The 11,633-nt window shown below is 42.3% G+C and overlaps 1 protein-coding gene across 1 annotated transcript; it reads right to left on the bottom strand.

The window, feature by feature from the left end:
* Positions 1 to 7,520: 7,520 nt before the first annotated feature.
* On the bottom strand, positions 7,521 to 8,150 carry LOC147901432 (uncharacterized). The gene is made up of 2 exons (XM_087375522.1): positions 7,965 to 8,150; positions 7,521 to 7,880 (listed from the first exon to the last, which is right to left on the bottom strand). Exons 1-2 carry the CDS (start codon positions 8,148 to 8,150, stop codon positions 7,521 to 7,523), a joined length of 546 nt encoding a protein of 181 aa, XP_087231648.1.
* Positions 8,151 to 11,633: the final 3,483 nt, after the last annotated feature.

The raw sequence follows: 11,633 nt of genomic DNA, 5'->3' as shown, positions 1-11,633 counted from the left end.
ACTTACCATGTTTACGGTCGCATCCCATTCTCCATACTTAGAGATGTGATTGAGTGTGATTCTGCATGCACGATACATGTTTTCTCGACATCGATCACACATACATTTGATTTTTTGCTCCAACCACATTTCGCGATGGTGGATATGGAGGGATTCATCCTCATTGGAGCTACTTATTGAAGATGAAGACATCCTATATATAAACAACCCAAAAAAATTGTTCTTGCATGAGTTGGAAATGTCAAAACTCTGTGGAGCATCTAAAAGTGCATCTAACACTGCATCTATATTGTGGAGCACATCTATAGGCATGTCTAGAACGTACTTTAAACACGTTGATAGACGCATAGATAGATGCGCTTTTAGACGTATAGATAGACACGCCTGTGGGTGCTTTGTCTTGTTGTGTATAAATGTTAACCACATACAAGATGTTCCAGATTGGCCTAAGCGAACTTCCAACCGGCACTTGGTATAATATTATTCATCAACGAACGAGTTGTTCCAGGTCGTCTTAAGCAAACCTCCAACCGGCTCATTGAGTTTTAAAAAAGAATATAGTTACAAGCTATAGTTACATGGCCATAAATAAATACATATGCTAAAATTAAGAAAAACATACACACAAACATAAACTTTTTCAAAAGTAAATCATTTCATGCATCGTGTAATGTCTACTATTCAATTCCAAAGCTTGATAGTATCTACAATATTTCATGCAACTAGATTGAAGTCTTAAGTTATGTAACTAAACCAAAATCCCAGGACATGCAACTAACAAACTTAAATAATTCATGCAAAAAATCAAAATTATCTATTTTTCCAAAGCCACATACAATGTCACATGCAACTAACTTACTCTTTACCTAATAGTATGTAAATGCTAATTATCCAATTAGTATCTAAGTGCGACTGGATTCCAACCGACAAAAGCGAGCCTACCATCGGCACCAGATACTGTTTTGAACTTACAAGGACTAACAAAACTTAGTATCTAAGTGCGAGTGGATTCCAACCAGCAAAAGCAAGCCCACCACCAGCACCAGATACTGTTTTGAACTTACGAGGGTGGCGCTACTTTTTATATCATTAACAACACCGAACGGTGTAGCTACAGACTGCTTGGTGTATTAAATTATATCGCTTGGTGTATTAAATTGTACCGCTCGGTGTAGTGGAACACCGCCCGGTGTACATAACACCGAGTGGTATAATATCTTAATGAGCGGTGTATGGATTTATCGCTCGATAATCGACTAGAGCCGGTCTCGGTTAAAATTCGCTACTAGACCATTTTAAAATGTCCCAAGCTTAATTGAAAAACTTTCAAAACATTTTACTACAACGTTTTAAAACTCACATTTTAATACCGCTGCAAATCCCTGCCTAGAGTGCCTCTTCTTTCTCTCTCTCTCTCTCTCTCTCCCCTTTCCTTGTAATTCAATTACTTCTCTGCTTAGGTATACGATTTAAAGCTATAAGGTATGAATTCTAGTCTCATTAAATATCAAAAGAAAAATATATATCATTGCATAAAGAGCAATTGACAGTTGACAAAATAATATTTAGACTCATAATAATCCATCATTTGTATTTAGACTCATAATAATCCATCATTTTTATTCTTCCCTGGAGTCGTCATTTTATAATCCTCGTCTACGAGCGAATCCATATCCGAGCGAGCTCCTCTAATTGCACTGCTTGCTGCATGATTGATATGATCTCGTAGCCAAATGCTCCATATGATCTTCCTGTCATCCGCGAGCGACTACTGGCAACGGCGGGTGCAACAAATCAGGAATTGCACAGAATTGGAACAAGAACATTGGCGGTAATTTTTAAATTCCGATTTGCACGCTGGGTACTGAATCAACTTGGTCCGCATATGGGAATTGGTCTAGCTCCTCGTGAGTAGGGGTGTAATCGTGCGGTCCTCTCAACCTTCAGTAGTTTCTTCTCAACCTTCGGATGGCAAGAGATCAAATAGAGAGCGCACGAGAGATTGTCGTCTCAGGCCCAGCCAACAGTACCTCCATAGTGAGTCCGCCTAGGTAATCGTCTGTAAGAAGATGCGGGGAAGTCTTCTCTGCGTTTAGAAGCAAGGATAGTAAATCAATCCGACTGTCGATGCCCTCTCGTTTCCTGTTCGGAGGGATCAGGCGCAATCTTGAACTGCTTGATGCACAACTCTCTGCGCAACTCTGCATTCATGGTGATGACAAGCTGCTTGCGTCCCATGTGGAATCTGGCGTACAATTAATCGACCCAGCTGAAATATTTATATTTATATCAACGAGAACTTGCGTACCTGTACATACATCCATACTCTCGTGCGAGCTTCACAAAAACTTCGCCCCCGAGCTGCCGAGACCAGGGATTCCATGGGGAGGACATGGAATGCGCCTCATTGCCGAAATCGCGATCGGGAAACACATATAAGCAAACAGCACGCCAGCAAGTACGATCGCGCAAAACAGGGCCGCAAAAACCCATTGAGGAAGGCAGGGAATCAGGTGGAGCATACCATCCATAGGCGTTTAGACTTAGAGAGTGTGAATTAGTTGGATGAAACTGTGTTGTTTTATTGCGACGCTTGCCTGTCTCTTCCTAACCTTTGATTCCAGACGTCGCACTCGCATCCTCCGCCCATACCTGTCCGCGACAAGTCAAAATCGGTCGTCCCTGTCCAGTATAGTTAGATATCGATATTTTGTGGGGATCTGTCGGGCAGGGAGCGGCTGCCGGCACGGCAAAGGCGGGCACTCCTTTGACATTCATTTGCATGCTAAGAATCTTCTTTGTTCACAAAGGATTGAGGGCCTTGGAGTGAGAATAGAGTCTTTAGAAATTTGAAAGGATTGTAATATGTAATCTTAATCTCAACGCATTGCATGACAGCCCGCGACTCTCCAGAAACAAAGCTTAAACAATTAATGCTTTGAACAAGTCAAAATAAATAAATATCCAACCACTTGATGTATAGAGTAGTCATATCTCTATTAGTTATATTTTCATATCTTTCAAAACAAATATTGCTTGAAACTAGAAATGGCATGAGCGGATAATTAACCCACATACTTTACACACCCACTTGCATAGAGATCCTAGGGGGACACATGAGAAAATAAGTGTTTGCTCACGAAGATGGTTTAGCTATACACCATCTTAGTGTTAATATTCGCTATATTTAAATATTAAAATAGAATAGTTATACAAACACTTTATACACCCACTTGTTAGAAGGTCAGTGCCCCACCTGTGCAAGGGGGAAGAAGACCATAGGGGGTAGGGGAATGAAAAAAGGCAGCACACCTACCTGACATGGAACCCGCGTAGTAAACAGTTGAAGATGCGGTATCCTAGGCGCCTCTTGGAGTAGCGTACGGGTAGCATTGGGGGGCACATGGGCCCTTATATAGGGCTAGCCCAAGCCAACCAAATCAACTAGGAAAGGGCCGACCTAGCCTGGTCCGTTGGGCCCTATAGGTCGGTGTCTAGAGCAAGGAGCTCGACTAGGTTGAGGGGGCCTAGCCCCTCCTATAAAAAGCAACCATTCCCCCCTCATTCCTCATCACTTGCACCGACAGCCTTGCACATAGGCAAGTGCACAAAGAGAGAGGAAGAGGCTCAGCCATTGACAGCATCTCGGAGCTATTTGTACACGCTCATCCTTGAGCTTTTGTTTGCCCACTTTTATGGACGAATATATCTAAGTTTCTGTCCTATCTCTCTTTCAGTTTTTTGAGTGTTGTATGAGCTAGATAGGGAGTGAGGTGTGAGTGATTCTATCCTCGATTTTCCAACATGCACAACAACATAGAGCAATTATAGACGCACTTGATAGACGCGCAAAATAGCGGGCCCATCTATAGGTGTTCCTTGAATAGAGAAATTACAGGCGCAATAGCGCGTCTAACAGCTCGTCTATTTGCGTGTGTATTAACACATCTATTTGCATGTCTACATTGAGAAAATACGGGCCCATCTAACATTGCATTTATCAACGCATCTATTTGCGCGTGTATTAGCGCGTCTATTAGCGTGTTTACACTGGGAATTAGATGCGTATTTAGATGCAAAACAGAGAATACAGAAAGTGAGATTTTGGTGTACATCATTGCTTTCCAAACATTGCCCATGATTACCAAAGCACATAATTTTAACAAAAACATCAATGCTTTTTTGCAAGCCCACATATACAAGAATTAAGTGAGGTGAGGAGAATGAGACAATATGTAAAATAGTTTTGCCAATATCAATGATGGGCTACGATTCAATCTCATCCTCAATGAGATCAACCCTTGCCAAACTATCTACTTCAAAATCCAAACAAGTGTTTAGATCTACAAATACATTCAACCCACTACTACTTGTGCTACTCATGTGCTCATCAAAATCAGCATCACCAATGGTAGGCTCGTCCTCACGGGTAATGGCCTCAATATCTAAATCTCCTATCTCATGATCATCCTCCTCTCTTGTATCACGGTCATCATCACGTCCATGGCCATGATCATCCTCCATACGCTCCATATTAGTAAATGTACTATACATCACTTTGGAACGTGGCATAATAGGTATGACATGCCACCATCTATTATTATTCACCATTGGTTGATAGACAACCTAATTCAAACACAAATACAATCATGTTATTTTCCTTGCATCAAATATTTAAAAGCGAGTATTTTTATATGTGTGCACAGTACCTGTTCACATTGTTGCGGTAGTACTAGTGTGTCCTTCCTACTTTGCCAAAACTTTGTGGAGTCAATAGTTACAAAGCCACTTGCATGGCATTTGATTGTTGCATTAGGGCCTGTTTCCACCACATCCTTAAACCACTTTACATCCAAAACATACACAAAGAAGCGTCGAAAGTCAAGCTTAATAATATCTTGGATTATGCCACAATAATCATCCATGGCTCCATTGGCTCCCTCAAAGCTAGCAATGACGCCACAATCTTGTGTATTTCTCTTATCAATGCTTGCCCTCACATCATATAGCATTGAATATAGTGCACTACACCAAGAAAAAATCAATTAAATAAGCAATCTAAATTATTGAAAGCTCCTAACTTATGCATAACATTCTATATACCGACCTTGCTCATGCATTCCCTTGCATACTCCCATTCTTCCATTGTGATATGCATCCCCTCGTCTTTCTCTGCTTTCTCCATTTCATCAAGTAGCCAATCCACATGAATAACCCTTGGAAGTGCTCTTAGATACTGAGGGTATGGCACACGAGATCCATGGTGTGTACGAAAGAGGGCCCTTTCTTCTTGTCTTCTTGCCTTTGCATCCTCGTATCTTGTCACCCATCTTTTCATCACATCACTATTAAGCATGCAATAGAGGTTGATACTATTATGCAACTCCGTGTCTATTACTTTGTTGTGTCCTTTCCCTTGAGGCACAATAGAGGTCATCCTTAGGTCTTCATCATCTCTCCATAGTCGTGGGAGAGAGCTATCCACATCAACAAGAAACTCAAAAATATATACAAGTGACTCTTGTACCAACCAACCCTCGGCCATGCTACCTTCGGGTCTTGCATTTTGTCTCACGAAGCCCTTCAAGGTCTTCATGAAGCACTCGAGGAAGCACAACCATCGTGCATATATAGTACCGCATATAGTAATCTCATCCACCAAATGCACTATAAGATGTAGTTGGTTTGTGAGAATAGAATGTGGAAATGTCTCCTCCACGAAACAAACCACCTCCACTAACATAACTCGAGAAATACAATCTTTCATGTCCTTCCATGCACTACGTGAAATGCTAGTAGGTAGTATGAATTGAACCCACGAGGAGGTGGTTGATTAGTTGCTTATAATTATTCACTCAGAAATTTGAAAGGAAAAAGATATTATGCACATAAAATACTTACTTGGAGAATCTTGTGCTAATCATGAGATTTCAAGCCATATAATTGCTCTACACCTATTTCTTGCTCTTTGTAAAGGCTCCCTTCAAACACCTCATGCATCCAATGGGAGGTCGAATTGTAGTAATAGCGCACTTCACCGCCGCCATCTCTAGCTTTGATAACTTCCACGGTGCACGAGGTAAAAAAACATGCCCATTTGGTCTCTCTTGTGGCGAAGCTTCACACATCCTCCCTGTGGTATGTAGTTCCTCCCTTATGCCTACGGAATCTCGTGTCCCATTCAAATGCTCCCAAATGGTAGATGCCACATTCTTGAAGATATGCATGGGATCAAGCAGGTGATTGATATTGAGGTGGGACCAATATGGTAAACGATAAAAGATGGAGTATCTAATTAAAATAAAGTGTTAGCGGGCAATCTTTATTTCCAGCCAATATAGCACACAATAGTTACAAACCCTTATCGGCTCATGCCAAGTGGTGGAGGAGTCGTGGAACCATCCCAAATTCTCATCCAATCTCCCGTGATGAGTGATTGTGGGAGGACTTCATTCCAAGGGACAACATATCTAGGATGATCAGGTGGGAGAAATCAATGGTGATTCTCATAGATGACCTTATTCAATGCGTTTGCCCGTGAGGCAAGTAGCGAAGGACCACAAACAGGACGTGCATGGTAACCCGATGTAGTGAGACCTGAACAATAGACACAATTAAGAGTTGAAGGTGGGTTTAGGGTGCCACATCCTTTGCCTATTCATAATTAGAAGTGCAATGCTTACCTGAACACTCGCCATAGCCTAGGAAGTCATGCATCATCCACATCAAGACTGCTTTGTAGTTGAAGTCTCGTGATGAGGGAGGCCTGCTCACATCAAGCACCTTGATACCTCTCCAAAGTATCTCTAGCTTGTTAATCAAAGGCTCCAAATAAACATCAGGATTTTTGAATTTATGCTTCCCTAGAATTAGAAGGGATAGCATAACATGTCCTTTCTTAATAGCCATAGAGGGTGGAAGATTATAATTCACCAATATCACTGGTGGCCATACACTATAAGAGGTGCTTTTGAGACCAAATGGGTTCACACCGTCCATACCCAATCCAAGTCTCAAGCTCCTAGGTTCTTTCTTGAAGCTTGGCCATGTGTCTTCAATATGCTTCCACGCAGGAGAGTCTGCGGGAGTTCTCCACTTGCCATCGGTTGATCGATGGGAGGAATGCCATGACATGAGCTCTATAATGGATTTGCACTTGAACATATGTTGGATGCGAGGGATTATGGGAAAATGTCGCAAAACCTTACGAGGCACGTCCAAAGTTTTGAGATCTACTCTACTCTATATCTTGCCTCTCCACAAGTAGGGCAGTCTCTTGCATCCTTATGTAGTCCACGAAACAAAACGCAATCGTTGACGCATGCATGGATGCGCTTGTAATCTAATCCTCCAAGAGAGGTCACATGTTGCCTTTCCATATCTCTTGAGGTCGGTAATTTATTCTTCCTTGGAAGAATTTTACACAATAGCCTGCACGTGAAGACCATAAATGAGGAAAAGCATTCGAGTAATTGACCCACTAGCATAATTCACTATGTTTGCAAAATAGACTTTAAAGCTTACTTGAGTAATGCATTCAAACTTGCATTGCTCCATCCATAGATGGTTTTCAAGTTTAGTAACTCAAGGGAGGCACGTAGAATAGAGAATGTGCAACGCTCAAATAGTCGAGTCGATGCTGCGGTAAAAAGATCATCCTGCTCCATGCTATCATCCCTCCCTTCATGGACATATAAATCCCGCACCATATCATCAAACACCTCCTCCTCCACGGCTTCATGAGGTAATGGTGGAGGGCTACTATCACCATCACTCCATGCATCCGTAACGGTCCCTCCTGAAAATCCCACGTCATATCGCCGACGCTTCGCCTCCTCATGGCAAGCATAGCGCAACATATGTGGGTGTGGCACTGCATCCTACATCAAATTAAAACGGGATCATAACTCAAACATATGAACACCCATAGGTATCTCAATCAACCTTAACTCTTTAACACTTACCATGTTTACAGTCGCATCCCATTCTCCATACTTTGAGATGTGATTGAGTGTAATCCTGCATGCACGATACATGTTTCCTCGACATCGATCACACATACATTTGATTTTTTGCTCCAACCACATTTCGCGATGGTAGATACGGAGGGATTCATCCTCACTGGAGCTACTTGTTGAAGATGAAGACATCCTACAAACAAACAACACAAAAAAATTTTCTTTTCTTCAAATATTTAATTTTTCTGTGGCGTGTCTAAAGGCACGTCTAAAACTGCGTCTGTTTGTTTTGTGGTGTGCGTCTACAAACATGTCTAAAACCACGTCTGATTGATGTATCTAGACATGCAATTACACGCATATTTAGATGCGTGTATAGACGCACTATTAGATGCACTTATAGATGTGGTTTTTAAATCTGCTTTTACCGCGCTCGCTTTGCTTTTCTTCACATTACTTATACTTCGCATGGCTTGCTTGCTTTGCTATTAGCACATCCACAGTTTTGACGCTTAAGAGGAAGGCACCCACACTTACTTCCAAGCTTACACTTAAGAGGAAGGCACCCACACTTACTTCCAGGCTTAAAGGAGAAGAGGGTGAACAAGGAAGAGAAGCAACTTTGAAAAAGGAGAAGAAGCTTCCATACCTCTATCCAAGGTAAGTCTTTTTACGGTTGATCTTTTTTGGAAGTTGCTCTCTTTGGATTTGTCCTTTGTCGTATCCTAGAAATGCATGATTTTGGCATCAGTGTTACGTTTTTGTGTTGGGCGCATGTCCTTTTCTACTTTTTAGAATAGTCCATCTATCGGAGCACGTCTATAGATGCATCTTAGAGCGCGCCTAAAACCGCATCTACAGGTGCATATAGATGCATGTCTAGCCTGTTTGCAGACACAAACAACCGCGTCTATAGATGTGCTATTATACGTAAAAATAAACGCGCTTCTCATACGCATCTATAGATGCGCTCCGACAGTAATCTTTTTCGTTACCCTTTCTTCTTAGCTCATCAGTAATCTTCTTTTTTTCTTTTTTCCAGTTCATCATGTGGCCACGAAGCTCTTCGAGCTCACCTGATCTCCGAGAGTCTATTTTTAGGGACTTATATAACCTTTTAGGGCACCCTCCCAGTCCTGCGGAGTTATACGAGGTATATGATGAGTACTCTAAACACCCCCCAGGAGTCAGCACTACAGACTCCAAACCACCCTAACCCCACACCAGCTGAGATTACCCCAACGGAGTCAGCACAACCCAGCCAGCTACACAGCCGAGGCCCTTCTCCCATGCTGTCTTATGCCCCTTCCCCCATGCCATCTTATGCCCTTCCCCCATGCCTTCTTATGCCCCTTCCCCCATGCCGTCAGGAGGTCCTTCTCTCTCGCAGAGCCATCGGCATACTCCTATGCAGTCAAGACTCGGTTCTCTAGCTACGAGTGGTCCACGTAGTCTCGTGCAATCTCCAGCTACGAGTGGCTAGCGTACTAGCTCGACATGACACGGTAGCAAGCGTAGTAGCAAGGAGATCAGTGGGGGATGCATGGCACAGTGCTTTGGGAGGGGTGGTGGTGGGGACGATGATGATTCAGATGATTTAGACATGCCTCAGGGTGATGGTATGATCTTCTATGACATCACTTAGACAGGAGGCATCTTAATGGATGCACGGGGGAAGGACATCATGGCCTTCATGTGCTCTATAATTGCTAACAATTACAGAGATTGCTTTATCCACTACAAAGACCAGCCAAAGAGGTTGGCTGATGAGACCCTCGCTGCTGTTCGCTCTAGGTCTCCTAACCCCCCCAATTGTCAGTTCACAAATAAATGGGCCAAGTCAAAGATTGTTACGATACTTGGAAATAAAAGATCTTCGCTTAAGAGGCAGGAACTAGTGGAGCTTGCCAGGCTCGAGGGAGGTCAACCACCAAGGGGCCCACCCCACACCGCTCACAAGCGTGAGTGGAAGAAAGCAATGAAGTCAGCGAGGGAGGACCCCAGTCTACAGCACGTGGAGGCACGAAGGATCCAGATGGAGCAATATGGAAGCGTGCATTTTCAAGCAGGGGGTGTTGAATCATGGGAGGCCCAATTTGTAAGTATCGATCTCAAATTATATTGCTTATGTAGTTTATTAGGAGGTTGTTTCTTTGTACTAACCCTTCCGCAAATTGTCTCGTCTTGCAGCTTGATATCGTGGGCAGATACCCTACTCCTATCGAGACAGCCTACCACTGCCACCATCGCAGAGGAGATACATGGAAGCACTTCTATCATGATGGGTTGATTACTGAGGAGCAGTATATCCGGGCTACTGGAGAAATCTGTCAATATTATAAGTAAGGAGGCGGAGAAGGGAGCGCAGAAGGGAGCGTAGAAAGGAGCGTGGAAAGGAGCGAGGACATGGAGAACATAGATTAGTCGTAGAAGTAGTGCTAGCTACTTTTTTTGGTACTTAAAGCCACTGGCTTGGCTTCGTGCCTCTTGTATATACACTCCTCTTATTTTTTGTACTTGAAGCCACATGACGTGGCTTAGCTTCGTGCTATATGTACATACAAGCACTTTTTGAGCTTTCAATTTTATTGTGTTTTGGAGTTGTAATGTTTTATTTGGAATTGTAATTAAAATGCAGTTGGCTGTAAGAATCTCGGGGGGGTCACTATGTATAAACCCTCTATATCACGTGCGTTCAAGGCCTATATTTAAAATCCCTTATCTGTAAATTTTTTCATTAATAAAATGTACCCCTTTTCTATACAAATCTGTAAATTTTTTCCAAAACTATTTTAAATAGTCCCTTATGTATATTTATTTCTGTAAATTTTAGGAATTAAAAATATCCTTCTGTTGAACTCACGTGATAGGGTTACATATGATGAGTGACCCCCCCGAGGTAAGAATTGAATTACACAACGTGGAAATGGGATTCTTGTAACTATGTAGCATACACAATATACACAGCATTCTGTAAATTTAAAAAAAAATATTGTAGCGCGTCTATCAGTGCGTCTATAAATGCATCTATATACGCATCTATCTGTTCGAGAAGCATCTATTTGCATGTCTATAACGGCGTCTATAAGACCGTTTACAAATGCGTCTATACACGCGTTTAATGATGCATCTGTCTGTCTTTTAAATTTTTTACCAGAGCATCTATTTACGTGTCTAGATGCACATCTATACATGCATCTAGATGCGCATCGATATGCACGTCTGTGTGCTATATAGACATGTTGTTAGACGTGGGTCTCTAGACGCAAAAATAGATGTGCAAATAGACGCACCCGTAATTTTTTTTAATAGTTTAGTAAACGCATCTATGTGCACATCTGTGGGTGCTTTGTCTTGTTGTGATGGTATCAGAGCGAGGTTCCCAACTCTAGATCGGAGTATTTCTACAAGAAGGTGACTCCAATCGACACTCAAGTTTGTTGCATGGTCAAATTCTCCGCACTAAATTCAGTTTATTGCTCTTTATTACAGCAAAGGATGGAGGACAAAGATTCTATTGTTGCCTCTTTAGCCCCTTCTCTTCCTTCCTCCTCCTCCAGATTCCTCTCATTCATAATCCCAAACTATAGAGAGTCGGGGAAGCTAGATAGGTCGAACTACCTGATCTGGAAGATGAAAATCCGGAGCCATCTTGTGGCCCAAAAGTTGTGGAAG

This window comes from Dipteris shenzhenensis, chromosome 6 (genome assembly GCF_047967505.1).
Source record: "Dipteris shenzhenensis isolate YYH24624 ecotype China chromosome 6, Dip_SZ_1.0, whole genome shotgun sequence".
Classification (NCBI taxonomy): domain Eukaryota; kingdom Viridiplantae; phylum Streptophyta; class Polypodiopsida; order Gleicheniales; family Dipteridaceae; genus Dipteris; species Dipteris shenzhenensis.
The sequence above is the reverse complement of the archived record's forward strand: the minus strand, read 5'-3'. Positions and strand labels throughout refer to the sequence as shown.